Below are 18140 nucleotides of genomic sequence, written 5' to 3'. Positions count from 1 at the left end.
TTGTTGCATGTAAATCTTGTCTAACGATTGTTTTGTAAAATGGCGATTGCCGTCGAAATGAATAAATAAATAAATAAATAAATAAATAAATAAATAAATAAATAAATAAATAAATAAATAAATAAATAAATAAATAAATAAATAAATAAATAAATAAATAAATAAATAAATAAATAAATAAATAAATACATCACATGTGATTGTATCGTTAAGCATTCGTTATCTATATTTTACAGTATTAACTGTTTATTGTGTAAGTTTAATTAATTTTGTTTGTTGAAAAATAATAAATATATTTTGGTAAAAACTCCAATATTATAAAACAGTTTTGGAACAGTTTTGCTTACTAAATTATAAGAACAGAGGAAATAGTAACAATTAAGGACAAGAGTAGGCCTATATATTTATAATTTAATCTGTACACTCAATTTATGAAAATATTTTTCTTAATAAAATAATATCATAAAGAAACAACACAACTACATATACATCATACGTTGCTAAACAAAGGATGTTTTGTTAATTTCTGCCTATAATGCCAATCTTTTCATTTACATATGCTAATATTTATTTGTTTGCTTTGCTAGAACAAATTTAATTTGCACATAAATTCACCACTTACCACTTACCACCTTTTTTGTATATTTACGGTCTTGTGAGTAACAGTATAAGCGTAAATATATGTTTTAAGAGGCGGTTCACGAGTACGGGGTTTCGTGGCCCGCGGTTATCGTTGATCTCGACCAATTTTAACCGACGGTCAAAAAATGGGTTCACGACATAGAGCGTTAGCCGAGATCAAGCTTAGCCGAGACCAACGCTGGCCGTCGCTCAAGAGCAGGGATTAACTGGGAATTTTCGTTGGGAGGTTGGCAACAGCCACCTGCCGGGCCGCTGCTCGCGGTCGACAAGCCCCAAAACAAGAGGATGACATTGCATCATAATGATGGGTTCATAAATTATTATAATTAACAGAGTATTTACTGATATCGTATAAAAGGTTGTGGACTTGCACTTGAATTCATTTTATACTAAAGTTGAAGGTTACTCAATTTATCATTGAATTATGAATAATACACTTTTACTGAATACATTGAATCGGGAAAATGCAATTATGTTTAAAAAAAAGTTTATACAAATCTTGGTAATGTTTGCAATAAAATTCGATTACCAATTATGTTCAAAAATAAGACATACTTTATCAGGTTTGCAGTTGTATCCAAACGTTCAAATTATTTAATAAAATGACTGCTCTTTTCAAAGATTTATGAATATCTTTTATGTATCAGTAATTTGTATAAAAAATAAATTTGGAGCAACAACTGGCTATTATAGGAGCAGAGATGCCTTAATACGTATACAGTAATAAACGTAAACATAAAATGGCAAACCTACAATAACATTTTATGACACCAAGATCTTTTAAATCGGTTTACAATTGGGGCTACAAACAGCAGGCCTAAGAACTAAGCCCCTACATGATCGCGTGCCAGACGGGCAGAGCGCAGCCCTAGCATGAGAAAACAGGTTATAATTTCAAAAAATATTTTGTTGTAATACAACGTTTTGTATATTTAACTGTAGAATTTATTTTTTACCTCAGCAAATTGAAGCAATTTATTGTAAATCCCGATATGACAAATATTATGACATTATCAGATGAAAAGGTCTTTCTTTAACAAATCTTAAATCATAAACATAATAATATAAACATATAATTTAAAACATACGAAATAAAATTTGGATACTTAAATAAAATGACATATTTTTTATATGAATTTTATGGCGAAACAAAAGTTGAACTAATTTTATACAATAAAAAATCTTAGACAAACCTAACAGTGTTTGATGGAACCATTTTTATTTTGATATTATTCAGCTGAAATAAAAGGATTCAAAATTGCTAAAATAAATATAAATAATTTACAAAATAAGATTCGATTGCAATTTAAATCTATATGAATATGTTAAGCTATTAGTTATATTTTTACTTAGTAATAATTAATCAAAATGCCTCAACTGTTACTTTTTACGATGTTTTGCATGTTTTCGGCTATCAGTAGTAAAAAAATTAAAAAAATAAATATCATGTTGAGGGTAATGAAATTGTTCGGAATTTAATGGCGAATCCGAATATAACATTCTTTTTGCTAACAAAAAAACAATAAACGAGCAAATGAGATAATCCCGACATGATGTCACCTTAACCCTGCCCCCTAGCAGGGTTAAGTTGAAGACCAAAACCATTGTTATTTACGCTCGAGATTATACAGTTTGCGCTAGACCATGACTCGTGAACCCGACATTTGGCCCGGGGTTTTCTCTAATTGAACCCGTGAAGCCGACTTTTTGCGCTCGGGTTTATCCCTGTCATAATTGGGTGAAGTTTATCTGTCTGCGCTCGAGCGCGGGTAACCTCGTACTCGTGAAGCCGATTTCCAAGCCGCGGCGCAAAAAACCGGCTATAACTGGATTTTGCGCTCGAACTAAGGATAACCCGTGACTCGTGAACCGCCTCTAAAGTGTTATAAGACGTTTCTTTTATTTACTTTACATAAATTCAAGAAACTATCTTGCTACAAAACGATATCATATACAGAGTGTCCCATAAGTGAACAGCCAATCTCCGGGAATTGGTTCTATGGGTCAAAATAAAGATAAAATCAAGAATAACATTTTTTTTCAAATCACTTCGTTAACCATATATCCACCATTTTGTATTTTTTACATAAACATTTTTATTTATGAAATTTTCAACCGATCTTTATAAAACTTGGTATGTAGGTTAAGATATAAATTACCAATGCTAGAAAAAAATCATCATGATTAACACGTTAGCTGCCAAGGCTATTTTCTGGGGGGATTGTTGTATTGCCAACTACATGCTCACGTAATTTTTTAGTTATATGATGTTATTTATACTTATCTAGGTTAGTTATAATGTTATCTGTCCAAATACATATAAGAAAATGGCGGAATAAGTGTCACCCCGATCGGGGTGACAGTGATTTTTTTCAGTCAAATTTTGCTGGAAAATATCGCTGTCACCCCGATCGGGGTGGCACTGAAATTCGACCATTTGGTATATATTTCATTTTGTTCGGTTGGCAGTAGCGGCATTTTGGCGCGTGAAGACAACAACACCTGCTTATTACTCTACTGGGTTATGTTTACTTCTTCTTGTGTTGTACTTTTTAGCTATTTATAACCTAGTTTTCGTGTTGGTTTTCATAGTGTGTTGTGGCTTTTGTCCAATATGAGTGACAATCTTGGTGATGATGATATCGAACGTTTTTTGGGTTTACCAATGTCAAGTGAACTAGATTATGGAAATCTGAGTGATGGTTTTTTGGGAGGTAGTGCTAAAGACAGTGATGAGTCAGACGGGGACGACGAAATGGACATCGACCCGGACTTTCAACCTACCCTCCTGTCAATGTCAGAGAGCGAGCACAGCAACAATGAAGGTGATGTAAATGAATACAATATGAATTTATATTCAGCAACAAACGAGACTGATACCCAGACTGAGAGTGTAAATGACCAGAATGATAGGGAAAGTATGAATGAGGATTTGGATGAGGGCGCAGGAGGGGATTATTTGAATGGTGATGTGTATGTTACCTTGGGCGAAAGGTACAAAAAACTCAAGAAAAAGGAGGATAAACTTAAAATGAAAAAAGAAGAAGAAGACAAATGGAAGTTGCCAGAAGGTAGACAAAAAAATATTGTTTTTGGTGGTAACTCAGAATACAAATTTAATTTACCAAGGACTGCACAGCCGATTGATTTTTTTTCATCTTACCTAAACGATGAAATCCTGGCGGTTATGGTTGATGAGACTAACCGAAATGCAGCGCAGGTGCTTCAGAAAATAAGATTAAATCGTAGTAGTAGACTAAGAAAATGGCGGGATACTAACGTGGAGGAAATGAAAAAGTTTTTGGGCCTTTTATTATACATGGGCCTTGTTCCCATGCCCAGAATAACGGATTATTGGTCCAGGCGACTGCTGTACCGAAACTTGGTTGCAAATCGAGTTATGAGCCGAAACCGATTTCAACTTCTACTTCGCTTCTGGCACTTCAACAATAATGACAACCTTGATCAGGAGGGCCGTTTGGCCAAGATTTTGCCACTTGTGTCCCATCTCAATCAATGTTTCAAAAGAAACAAGAATCCTGGAGAAGATCTTGTAATAGACGAGAGTATGATTCCGTTCAGAGGTCGTCTTATCTTCCGGCAATATCTTCCCCAAAAAGCCCATAAGTATGGTATAAAAGTTTTCAAGGTTTGCGACACGACCGGCTACACATTGAAGACAAAAGTGTATATGGGTAAAGGAACCGGCATCGATGAAGGATCGTCCTTGGCAATGTCTGTTGTCATGGACCTCATAAATGACTATTTGGACAAGGGACATACTTTGTATATCGACAATTTTTATACGTCTCTGGACCTGGCCAATGTTCTTCTCACCAGACAGACTCACCTTGTGGGTACAGTAATTGCAAACCGTGCATGGTTTCCACACAAAAAGACAATCCCACCAAATTTGACCCTTGGTACAGGAGAAATGAGCTGCCTGGAGTACCCAAATGGCACGACGTACACCAGATGGGTTGACAAGAGGGAGGTACGCATTATGTCAACGAAACACACTAATGTGTATGAAGACACGGGAAAGAGGAGTCGAAATGGTACCCCTATACTGAAGCCTCAGGTAGTTGTCCATTATAACAAAGCTAAAATGGGCATCGATTTGTCCGATCAGATGTCTTCTTACAGCTCGGCTGTAAGGAAATCGATGAGATGGTATCACAAGGTAGCGGAGGAAATGCTCCTTGGAACTGCTGTTGTCAACGCTTGGCTTGGGTACAAAGAGGCTGTAGGTGCCACTGACCAAGCAGCAAAACGTCATGTGTACTCCATCACAACTTTCAGAGAGAAAGTGGCTTACGCTCTTCTGGGCCTTCGTGACGAAGAAATCGATCCCGTTCGAGTGACTGGCCACCATCATCTAACGGAGACAGCCCAATTCGAAGGAGAAGGCCGAAACAAAAGGCGGGTAAGACGTCACTGCAAGATCTGCTACCAACAAGCTCAGAATGCAGGCGGGCGTGAGACTGCTAGGAAATCGAAGAAAGTAAACACATTTTGTGAAACTTGCCCCCAGAAGCCGTTTTTGTGCAAGGACTGTTTTAGGAACACACACAAGTAGGCCAGTCAACTTTTTACTTTTCTAAAAGCAGTTGTCATGTTTTTATTCATTATTATACATATATTTAGTTTTTTTTAGCAATGTAATATTGTTTACAGTTTGACATAAAAGATTTCAAAAATATGTTTGTTTTCTTTCTTATCTGTTTTTCATCAGTATTACCCAAATACTTACTTTTATGTTCAGGTTAGGGAAATAATTTCAGTCGTAAGATACAAAAAACTCTTATAAAATATAAACACCAACTGAATAAGAAAAACGTTACGTCATTTTATGGTGCATATTTCAATAAAGAGTAGATAAAATTGTTGAAAAAAATAGCGTCACCCCGATCGGGGTGACAACATTTCAGTCCTTTGTGACGTAAGTTTGGACATTTTATAAACATCAGAATGCAATATAACATTGATATCTAGTTAGCTTGGAGTATGTATTTATAAGCCACAATGTTTGACTGCCGTTGAACATCAAAGACTGTCAAATAGCGGCAAAGAAAAAAACCCTTACAAATTACAACTGTCGCCCCGATCGGGGTGACAGTGCTCACATACGAGCCAACTGGTGGCACCCCGATCGGGGTGACGTGGCAGCTAACGTGTTTTAAACTTAAAATTTCAAAAATTTAATCATGATGATAAAAATTGAATTATCCTGGTCATTTTAATTGTTTGAACTTAAATTGCTCAAAAAAGGCTGTTATGAAAAAAAATGTCAAGAACACTAGGATTTAGCATTTTTATTCCGTATCAAACAATGCAAAGTTCAAAAAGATCGAATAAGAAATAGCTGAAATATTACGATAGGTATTTAGTTGTAAAATGAGACCTGGTTAACGAAGCGATTTTGGAAAAAATGTTATTCTTGATTTTCTTTTTATTTTGACCCATAGAACTATTTACCGGAGTTTGGCTGTTTACTTGAGGGACACTCTGTATATACACCAAAACTACAAAATCACTCACGTACAAAACATCAAACGTTGTTAAACAAAACAAGTTTTGTTAACTTTTACCTAATCCCTACCTTTACATTTACTGCTAAGGTTGCTTCTTTTGCTTTGCTAAAACGAAGTATCTTAAAAAACAAGTTTCCTATGGATTTTGCCCATTTAATTTCGTGGTTACCCTCCTCAAACTCAACGTTAGATATGTGGAAAACAAGAGCTCCAAAAAAAATGGTCTTGAGAAAACTTATAACCTAGGTATGTTAAGATGTAGCCTACTTAAAAATTTAAGTCATCTAATAATCTGCTGGTTATAATTCTTATGGAACATATATTAGTCATGAACCCTAGAGCAAAGGGTTTTCTAAATAGGATGCTGCAAAATTGAAACATTTTCTATTTTCAAAGTCTGTAAGTATTCTATGCACTCGTTCAACATTTCTGAATCACGTATGAGATTTTCTTTCGTACGAAATTGAACTGTTCTTACTTCTTCTGCTTGTGTAATTGAATGCAGAACACGAACGATTCTGGCATAATCAAAGTACATCACGTCGAAGATATACTACTACGAAAAAATAAAACCACGCACTTCCGCTGTACAGCTATACTGACAGTAGTGGCAGTGCACGTGGTTGCCCGGACTGTGGTGGGGGTTGTCTGACAGCGCCGGACCGCGTTTCGGCTCAAGCAACACATGCAGCGCGCGATCCATGTTTGTTATATATCGATGGTCAATCCCACTATTCCACCAATTACTTCCAGTTTCCGGTGTTCATGCTTATTCTTATGATCAGGAGACCGTGTCGTTAAAGGCACGGATCTATTACTTAAATAAAATTATCAGCAATCTAAAACATACCTTCTCCGATTAGCTTATCAACAACCTTTATCATGGGTAAGTCACAAAAGTTGCATTAACATTTGAACCTTAGTTTTTACAAGAATGAGAGATTGCATTATTTTGTTAAGAATTATAAGAACCATCAAAATACTAATTTCAATCAAAACCGGTTTCCTTTTGAATATCCAATTTTATTTTACTGTTAATGGGGTTTGTAGGGGAAAATAACACGATAACTTTCAAACGTAATTTTTACAGGAATGGGAGTTCTAATATTTCGTTCTAAATTTAAAGGGCTGCAGCATAATGAACTGCTAGTAACATCGTTCGGGCCATTTAAAAACATTTTATATTTTCCCGCTATTTTATGGGTTTGTATGGTACAATCATCATTAAAAATCTAAATTTTAAAAACATTAAAAAACTCCTAGAGATACCATGGATAATACTTGCCAAATTTCATCTAAATCGGATCACAGGTGTGGTATGTAGCTATGTACACATCCGGACAAACATACTCACGCACACGCACACACACAGACCACTCACTTCGAAAACCACTTTTTTGGGCCCAGGAGGACCCAATAAAAGGTGCAGATAAACATTAATACTTATTGCAATAATTGTCGTAGCCAAATAAAAGGCACAGATAATCACAACAACTTTTTGCAAGAATAAGGTACACGATCGTGTTAGCGAATTTCCCAATAGGAAATTAGGGGAAAAGGGGCACGGTGATAACTTGAGTAATTTTTGTCAGATTTTGATCAATTTGGTTCAAAGGTGTAAGGCAATGTAAACCAGAATGGGTTCGAGAACCAGCATGATCGAACAATGGGAACGAGGTTTTATGAGGGGTTTTATGGAGTAAATAGTTTTTCTCATTTTTGACCCTTAAAACGCAAAATTTTAAAATTTCTCTCTAGATCTTTTTAAAGAACTTAAAAACAAATAATTTAGTATATATAATTGTTTTTGTACGCTTATTGGTAACGGAGAAAGTTCAAACAATCTTAAACTTAAAATTCCCATGTTATTCTTATGGACATTATTGTAAAATGTTGTTGTTTGTTTGTTTATGGATATATTTTGATCAAACATGGCATTTTTTATTATTTTATTCTAAGCTATAAATAAATTACTAAAACATACACTTAATTAGTTTCCTTGCAGAAACAAACCTAGGTACGGTATCATTAAATATATTTTGTTTTTTTAGACTTAATAAAAAAGTAATTCAGACAAATGAAAATGCACTTAGTTGGCAGGTTTGCTGTAGTGGGGGTATTTTGTATATGAATATGAAGGTTAGAATCTCTTCTTTAAGAAAACGATAGTTTTATGGTATTTTCTATGCAATAAATTATCATATTTTACTACGGAAGGTAGCGGTTTTATGAGGCAAGGTTAAGGCTATACCCCTTATTAGATTTGGAAAGTAAAAAGAGGTGATAAGCAATTGCCACCAGGGTGATTTTTACTAAAAAAACTTATTGTTTTAAGCATAGAAAATCAAGAATTCAATTTTAACACCCCAATCGAGCCAGAGACAAAACACTTACAAACCAATACCACACATACTTGAAAACTTACAAACCACCCCACAATATATATATATATGAATTTGAACGGAGGGTGTTTTTGGTCTCTGAGGACCTCAACAAAATCGGTCCCGGGTCCAGGTCATACCATGAGTATGACGGTAATAACTTATTCCCTATAAGTTGGGAACCAATTATTTCTAATTATTCAATTATTCAATCAATTATTTCCCATATTATGGGAAATTCGCTAAAATGGTGATTCCCAAATTTGTACAGTATTTAGCAAAGTAGGAAGGAAGAAAGTTGTCGAATGTTAGACTAAATTAAATCGTATATATTATACGTTAATTGGTTTGTCTAAGCAACATACTTGCTTCACTTAATGCAGGCTTATTGTTTGTTTGCTTACATAACTTACTAAATACATACAAGACTATACTTCCTATTGTGCACTTTCTCCGGGCTCAAAATTGTCAAAAATTTAACCTCTTATCTTTTGTTGTTTGAAAGCATATATAACATGAAGAAGGTTGGTTTATTAGTTAACATGTGGTATTTATTAGTTTCCACATAATTCTTGATGTATCTAAAGTATTTATAATACTATAGCCTTGTTTATTATAGGCTGGGTAGCTGAGGGGTTAACAGTCGATCCTGAGAAAAGGCATATCATTTAGACTTTCGAAACTGGACCTAGATGTCCTTGGGTTTTTTAGCTTTTCAATACTAATCTTCCCCTGGTGTGCTTTTGTCAGGTGGCTGTGGATGGTCGGCACTTCATCTCCTACAAACACAGAGAACCTTTCAGGGGTGTCACCAGAATCCAGTTTCTCGGACATATAACTCTGGCCAACGTCGACTTCCAGAACACACCCAAGTACCCTTCCCCTCTGCCACAGGTGGGTGAATTTGCTGTTTGTAGATAATTGATCACATTAAAGTGTAAGAGCCAGCAACTGAAAATTGATACCATCATAAAAAGCATAAGTTACATGTTGGAAAATCCTATTGAGTAAATGTCATCCTTCTTATTGGGTCAAAATAAAAATAAAAAACTAAGAATATTTTTTTTAAAATACCTAGTTTGCGAGGTACCTTCTTTTCGTTTCTTTGTTTTGCGCAAAAACTATTCAAGGTAACCTAATTTATGAAACTATACAGTATACAGTTTTAAAAGCAAGATATATTTTTAAAAAGAACAACCAATAAAAAAACTGGTTTGTTTTAAAATGGCTGGTATTTAAATTTGTATAACTTAAATTGATTTAAAAAAAACTGATTTTATGAAAAGGTGCCAAATCTGTGTTGGTTCTAAGATTGCAATTATTTTAATTTGGATTACTTAAATTACAAAAATTGCTGTTTTTATGAAAAATGTCCCAAAACACTTTTATCTAGCATTTAAAAGATTCTTTAAAACTAAAACAAGATCAATAAGGTTGAAAATTTAATACCTTAGAAATCAAAGTTTTGAGGCGCACAAGGATTGACTTTATTTTTCTGTTAATGATATACATAACAAATTGCCTACTTTGAGCCGTGCCTACGATCCGCCAACTTGTGTCATGACCCATTTTTTGTTTCAAATTGTTCAAGTTTTTATATAGTACGTGTTTTGGTAATGGTCAACGTCTGTCTGCTATGCACGGTGATCTCTTCTTACTCCTGCTTGTCAACGAGATGACTTAAAGTTTCTATGGCTGGTAATGAGTCAACTTCGTTCTACATGTCAACCCTGGTGAATCTTAATCAATGTGCTATAAAATTCAATATTGGTTTTGTTGTTTGTTTCCGCTTTTCAACGATGTTTTAATTTAAGGATCCAATTATTATGTAAGTATATTTTTTACAACTCGATATTTATGTGAAGGTAGTCGTACCTTCTGTGCTGTTTGGTATTTTTATAATTGCTATCATATGTTGCATATTTGATGTTTGTTTTTATTGTATTGTTGTTTTGAGCTTGAAGACTTACTTTTGGGATCTTGGCTAATAAAGTATCTATGTTTAACTGTGGTGTGAGTTTTACCTTTCACTTCATGGTGTCAGGTTAAATAAACTTTTGTGGAGAAGAAAGAACTAAGCATGGCTGAAGCAGTGAGTAGTACAATTAGTACAGTTCAATACCAACTTGTCACACCTGAACCTTTCAATTTCAGGGAACCTTCTGAATGGCCTAGATGGATAAGAAAATTTGAAAGGTTTAGATTAGCTTCAGGATTAGACAGTAAGAGTGGGGAAAATCAGGTTAATATGCTTTTATACTGTCTAGGAGATGAAGGAGAAGACCTTCTAACATCTTTCGGATTAAAAGATGAAGAATTACAGAGTTATGGCACTGTCAAGGGTAGATTTGAGTCTTACTTAGGTTTCAAAATCAATATTGTATATGAGAGAGCTAAATTTCTAAAAAGACGTCAGTCTGAGGGGGAACCTGTTGATTCTTTTATAAATAGTTTACACAAACTGGCAGAGAGATGTAAACTTGGAGAATTAAAAGATGAACTAATTAGAGATTTGATAGTAATTGGGGTAAATGATGATAAACTTTCTCAAAATTTACAGTTGGATGAAAAATTAACTTTAAGTACAGCAATTTTGAAAGCAAGACAAGCAGAGAGTTTAAAACAACAACAAAAAGTAGTGAGGGAATCACCAGAAATTGAGTTTGTCAATAAGGGGATTAATCAATCCACTAAACATCGGTTTAGGGACAGTTCTTGCAATAAAAGTCAAGATCAAAGCTTTTCAAAGAAAGGTAAATGTAACAAATGTGGATTTGTTGGTCATCACAATAGCAATGATTGTCCTGCCAATCAGTCTACATGTTTCAGATGTGGAATAAAGGGACACTATGTGAGATGTTGTACCAAAGGATTTGAAGTGAGAGAAATTAATAAAAGTAATGAACCATTAGAAAAACCTAAAACCTATTTAGGGGAATTGACCATAGAAGAGGTTGGAGGACAAAATCCTTGTAAAGTAAAACTTAATGTCAAGGGGCATGATATTTATTTTAAGTTAGACACTGGAGCAGATGTTTCTATAATTGGATATGATCTTTGCAAGGAATTAAAACTGGAAACGAGTGAAACAAGTAAAATATTATTTGGTCCGGGGAAAACTAGGTTGAAAGTGGTTGGTAAGATCGTTGCTACTTTGGTTTTAGAAATAAATCTATTGTAGAAGATATTTACGTCATTGAGCAACAACCTACTCCACTTTTAAGTAGAAATGCAATGTTGAAATTAAACCTAATTCAGTTCAACATAGATTCGATTTTCTCTAACCAAATATTTTCTCAGTTTTCTGATGTTTTTGGTTCTATTGGTGAAATGAAAGGGGAAAACTACAGAATTGCACTAACACAAAATGCTCGTCCCTTTGCTGTGGCAGCCCCTCGTAGAGTGTCCGCTCCATTATTGAGCAAAGTCAAAGAAGAATTGGATCGACTGCATTCTGAGGGAATAATTGAGCCAGTGGTAGAACCAACAGACTGGTGTGCACCAATTGTTGTTGTACCGCGTAAGACAGGTGATAGAGTGAGGCTATGTGTTGATTATACCGAACTCAACAAAAGCATTCAGAGAGAAAGGTGGCAACTACCAACTGTAGAAGAAAGTCTAAGTAAATTAGAAGGCGGACAAATATTTTCATTACTAGACGCTACAAATGGATTTCTTCAAGTTCCCTTACATCATGAAAGTTACAAGCTTACGACTTGTATAACTCCTTTTGGGCGATTCTTTTTCAAGAGGTTACCATTCGGTATTAATTCTGGCCCAGAGGTTTACCAGAAGAGGATATACCAAGTTTTGGATGGACTGGATGGGGTAGTAAACCAAGCAGATGATATACTTGTGGTCGGTAGAACACAGGAAGAACATGACCATCGACTAGCAAATGTATTACAAAGATTGAGAGAACACAATGTTACACTTAATAAAGATAAATGTAACATTAATGTGAACAGAGTTAAATTTCTAGGACATTTGATTGAAAATGGATTGATAAAGCCTGATCCTGAGAAAGTGGAGGCCATTATGAAAATGCAAACCCCAAATAATGTTAACGAGCTTCGGCAATTTCTTGGCATGGTTAATTATTTGATGAAGTTTATTCCTAACTTGGCTGAAGTTACAGCTCCATTGCGAATTTTACTTAAGAAAGGTTATCAGTGGGTTTGGTCTGACGTTCAAAAGAGTGCTTGGGATAAAATTAAATCCCTAATTTCTTCAAATCCAGTTCTGGTGTCTTACAACAAAAATCGTAAAACCAGAGTTGCAGCTGATGCCTCGTCATTTGGCCTAGGAGGGGTGATTGAACAATTTGTGGATGGAAAGTGGAAACCAATCACCTATGCATCGAGATCTTTATCACCGACAGAGATGCGTTATGCTCAGATAGAAAAGGAGGCACTGGCACTGACTTGGGCATGTGAGAGATTTTCACAGTATGTTTTAGGAACTGAGTTTGAACTTATGACTGACCATAAACCTTTAGTTCAGGTGCTTGGAAGTAAACAAATCGCTAGCTTATCGGCAAGACTTCAGCGGTTAAGAATGAGAATGGCTTGTTTTAGATATAAAGTAACATATGTGAAAGGAAAGGAATTTTATGTACCAGATGTTTTGTCTAGGAACCCCATTAAGTCAAATGAAGAACATGAAGACATATTGGAACAAGATTTGTTTGTTCAGAGTATTTTAGATGCTATTCCTTGTTCTGACAAAAGGCTCAAGGAAATCAAAGAAGCTCAGGATACTGATGAGGAATGCGGAAGAATTAAATCCTGGATTGTGAATAACAATTGGAATAAAAATTCGGTGTATTGGAAGTACAGGACTGATCTAAACATCAGTAAAGGATTCCTCCTTTTAGGCACCAGACTGTTTATTCCAAAATCGTTGAGAAAGGAAATACTGAGTAAAATACATGAAGGTCACATGGGAATTGTCAAATGTTGAAGGCGAGTGTATGAATCGGTGTGGTGGCCTGGCTGCTCAACAGATATTGCTACACTTGTAACAAATTGTCCAGTTTGCTTGGAGCAAAGAAGTAACAAATCAGAACCATTACTGTTGACTGAACTACCAAAAAATCCCTGGGAGTCTTTAGGTATTGATCTTTTGAAATGTAATGCAAAATGGTATTTAGTTGTGCAAGATTACTATTCTAGATTTCTTGAACTGGTTTATGTGGATGCATTGACTACTGGAGCTGTGGTTGCTAGATTGAAAAATATATTTGCTCGACATGGAGTACCATATGTGGTAAGAGCTGATGGAGGTCCGCAATTTACTTCTCAGGATTTTAAAAATTTTGCTGAAGAATATGGTTTCCGTATAGTGACATCAAGCCCAAGGTATCCACAATCAAACGGAGAAGCAGAAAAAGCAGTTGACATAGCGAAGCGGATTCTAACGAAATGTAGTGATCCAAATCTTGGATTGTTAGAATATAGAAATACACCCTTAGAGTCTGGTCTTTCACCTGCAGAGTTACTTTATTCACGGAAGCTCCGATCTACATTACCGTCAATAAATAACTTCAGACAGGTAACAAGGGAAAGATTGCAAAAGTTTAAAGAGAAGGATTTTTCAATCAAGGAAAGAAATAAGAGAAACTACGATGTAAGGAAAGGTGTAAGAGATCTCTCACAGCTTGATCAAAATGACAAAGTTTGGATTCCAGATTTAAAACGTTATGGACATGTTGAGAATAAATCAAATCATCCTCGGTCCTACCTGATAAATACACAGGCAGGGACGATCAGAAGGAACATGAGACATATAATAGCTGTGCATAGGCCTATTGAAAATGGTGGAAATAGATTTGAACACCAATACCAAGAAGACCAAGGAACTGAAACTGATGCTGGACATAATTACAATAGCAATGAAAATGACAGACCTAAAAGAAGTGTAAAACCACCTCTTAGATACAGTGATTCAGATTTTTACAAATAAACTAAAAAAAAGAGAAAAGAGAAGATGTGCTGTTTGGTATTTTTATAATTGCTATCATATGTTGCATATTTGATGTTTGTTTTTATTGTATTGTTGTTTTGAGCTTGAAGACTTACTTTTGGGATCTTGGCTAATAAAGTATCTATGTTTAACTGTGGTGTGAGTTTTACCTTTCACTTCACCTTCCCTTACTCCTAGTTGATCATTTTTTATCGTATTGTATTTGAGCGACGTGTTTTATATGAAAAAGATTTATTGTAATTCGGCTTATTGTTTTAGAAAATGTTCATTAACGAATATTGTTGATTTTTCTTAACAATAGCTGTTCCTCTCCTCGACTTGTGCTTCACGGGCTGAAACTGGAGAAACACTCTCGGTTGTTGTTGCGCCGAGAACATCAGTTGTTGAGGACTTGGACCGACTCTCCATTCTTTCAAAGAGCGTCCAGGACCTGTATTCAGAGAAACCAAGCTACGGGGGCATCTTACCCACTCTGGTCCCTATCCTATTTTAACATTTGTGGGGTCTGGTCCTGGACTGTTGCAGTGGCAGGAGCAGTTCGTTGTTTGCTTTGTTTGTGTGCAAACATGCCACATTCGATGGGATTGCTTCCAGACAGGAAATTTTGGACAAGTCCCATAAAATATGTTGTTCACAAGGGTAAAGATAGCCCAAACCTTCCTGTGATGTTCATGTTAATTGCAATATATATTTTTTCCAAGTCAAGTTCCGTTAAAGTTGAGGTCTATTAACATTCCTGTTTCTGCTTCCTCCACCTCTGGGAGTGCTGTTGCTGTGACTGAGCCTCTGCTGCAGTGGTTGACGGGCCTTACATCCACTGGAGTGAAAGCAGCAAGCTCAACTTCGCACGACCCAACATCTTTATGGGTGAAACGGTGCAGAAGGCAATTGTGGTTTTTGGGCCATCACAATGTCCAATTTCCTTGATCTTTTTTGAAACCTTAAAATCTTCTGAGCTAATCAAGCAGGTTGAGTGAAGCTCCCCTATCTAGACTGCGTCAAAGTTCCCTCTTCTAATTGTCTATGAAGCCCTTTTCAAACAAGGACTTAAATTTAGAAAAATAATTCCAGTAAAATCGGGAGCAGATTTCATTAACACACTGGCCTGATTTTCGTCTCGAAAGTAACTTATTGCAGGGAAAGGTTGCATTTACGGTTGCAAAATCCCTTAAAGGCTACTTTCCATGCACTACAAATCCACAAAAAGTTAACGTTGTGTAGTTTTGCCGCGCAGTAGCTGGATGTAAACTATATTCTTAGCTCATATTACGTTTGGAAAGAGTACTTTATCGTGCAGAGTAATGAAAAGTATTTTTCTGTTTTCGATCAGAATCAGGTTTATAATTTAGGCCTTCTGATGCCGTGGAATTTGTACCAATTCACACGAGTTCTAATGGGTCTAGCTGTGGGGGCCCAGACTCTCACCAGACACGTTGATTCCATCTTTCATGACTTCAAATTTGTGTTTAATTAACTTGGTGATCCTATGGTGTACAGTAAGAGCTTAGAAGACCATCTGAATCATCTAGAGGAATTAATAAGTGTATTGCATAGGGCTGTCCTTACCGTAAGCCAAAAATCTCTTTTCTTGATCATCTAGTTTCTCATAGGGACGTCCACATTGGCCCAGCTAGCAGTCAGGCCATCGGGGAGTTTCATCCTCCCAAGGATGCAAAGGGTTGTTTCTCCCGGCTCTGTATCCCCAATTTTATAAGTTGGTGGCTCTTCTCAATAAGGTTTCTAAGAAGCGCGCAAAAGTGAATAAAATTGGAACCGTGTTCCCAGTGCAAAGGCGAGTGATGGCTCACAGAAAAAAGACCGTGGGAAAAGGTTCGAGAAAAACCCACCATTTGAGAGGAAAAGCTTTGATTAAACTATTTAACCAATAAGCATTATTTAAATAAATCCCGTTTCATTTAAAACATTTTTCCCAAATACAATACAGAAAATATATAATAGCACAGATATCAACTAGGAGTGGGGAAAGGTAGGATTGACTTTATATAAATATCAAGTAGTAAAAAATACACTCAAATAATACCTGGCTCCTTCAATTTAAACATCGTTAAAAGCTGAAAGACGCGACAGAACAAATATGATATTTATAGCACATTGATTAAGATTCATCAAATTTGACCATCACAACGATGTTTACTCATTACCAGTAATAGAACCTATGCCTATAAATCTTCTCCATTACAGGCAGGAGTAAGAATAATTCGTTGAACATACCGGACAGCCGTTTTAGGGCATCTGAATTGGGGGCGTCAGAACATCGACATTTCCAAAACACGTCCTGTATAAAAACTTTGAACAATTTGAAAAAAAAAATAGTCATGCCACTAGTTGGTGAAAGGTAGGCACAACTCTACGTTCAGGATAAGAGAAATATTTTATTTTCGTCTATTCTAAAACCCAATGTGAAATTTGATCCAATATATCTGAATTTTAGATAAAACCTGTGGAAGGAAGGCAGACAGACGTTGGACTTCCTAAGTTGGAGATCGACCGCTTGTGTGAGGTAATATGTTGATCATCTCCTACAGTCGTGAAGACATATTATTAATCTTATTCCACAATCACTGTGAAATCGTGAATATCTTCCTCGGCCTCGGCAAAATTCTGAATACCACTCAGTGGAAACAAAAACGATTCCTCCTGCATACGTAAGGACATCATCGTCTCCCGCGTTCATGGAAATATTATCATCGTATTTTACGACCAATGCAATATCATAATAACCTTCCATGGTCGTGGAGAGATCATCATCGTCCCCTTGTTCGCGGCAAAATTCTATATCCCCACGGTAACGGAAACACCATCGTTGTCATCTCAATCACAGCTAAATTCTGACTATTCCCGACGGTCGTGTAGACACGAGAGAAATGTTAACGCATGAACCACAGGCGACTGTGGAAGTTTCTTGAGTGCAGCTAAGGCAATTTTCACTCGTGTTATACAATAATTTTTTCCCACAGTTAAGAAATAATTATTCATTCAAGAGCTATACAGCATGTTTATACGCGAATACTGGAGTGCGGCAAAAAGAGAAAAAATAAAGAGGTAAAAGAAAGTAAATGCAGCAATTAGCAACTTACTGTACTTTAACCAGTGCAAGGAAGCTCACTTTGTCAGGTGACTGCAGGAAAAAATATTTGTATTAAAAACATTTTTTGCAATTTATTAAAAGTAGAATAAAAACGATATTACATTAATTTGTAATCACATATTTAATGTATACAAAGAATATATTTTCATTCCCAATGCATCTTAAATGGAATATATTTTTTTGTTATTTCTCATTTCCGGTAGATTTAGACATAATCTGCTATTTTTCTCGACCCCTTGGGAACAGGACCCTTAATTTGAGCCCCCCCCCCTAGTTACACATATAACTATTTCCTATAGTTACCTTAAATGGGCTTTGTGTCAGGTATCACTATATTAAAAGTTAAAAAAATAATACAATTGTAATCACATACTTAATGTAAATAGGTTTTTCAATCCCAATGCCTTTTCAATTAAATATAATATAAAGCTACTAGAAACGAGAAATTACGACAATTATCTTCCGTTTGAAATGCATTTGGATTGAAAA

At 35.6% G+C, this 18140-nt stretch overlaps 1 protein-coding gene across 1 annotated transcript in view; it reads left to right on the top strand.

Annotated features, from left to right (window-relative positions):
- LOC128993943 (uncharacterized) overlaps window positions 1–18140 on the top strand; it is a 95231-nt gene that overhangs the window by 67186 nt on the left and 9905 nt on the right. Inside the window, exons 15-16 of the mRNA XM_054418086.1 lie at window positions 9308–9451; window positions 16995–17063. Coding sequence (XP_054274061.1) covers window positions 9308–9451; window positions 16995–17063 — 213 coding nt within the window. The remainder of the gene's footprint in view (window positions 1–9307; window positions 9452–16994; window positions 17064–18140) is intronic.

The sequence above is a fragment of the Macrosteles quadrilineatus genome, unplaced genomic scaffold (genome assembly GCF_028750875.1).
Source record: "Macrosteles quadrilineatus isolate MER2022 unplaced genomic scaffold, UCM_ALF_1.0 Scaffold_5__1_contigs__length_97177068, whole genome shotgun sequence".
In the NCBI taxonomy this organism is placed as follows: Eukaryota; Metazoa; Arthropoda; class Insecta; order Hemiptera; family Cicadellidae; genus Macrosteles; species Macrosteles quadrilineatus.
This window is presented reverse-complemented; position numbering and strand designations above follow the sequence as displayed.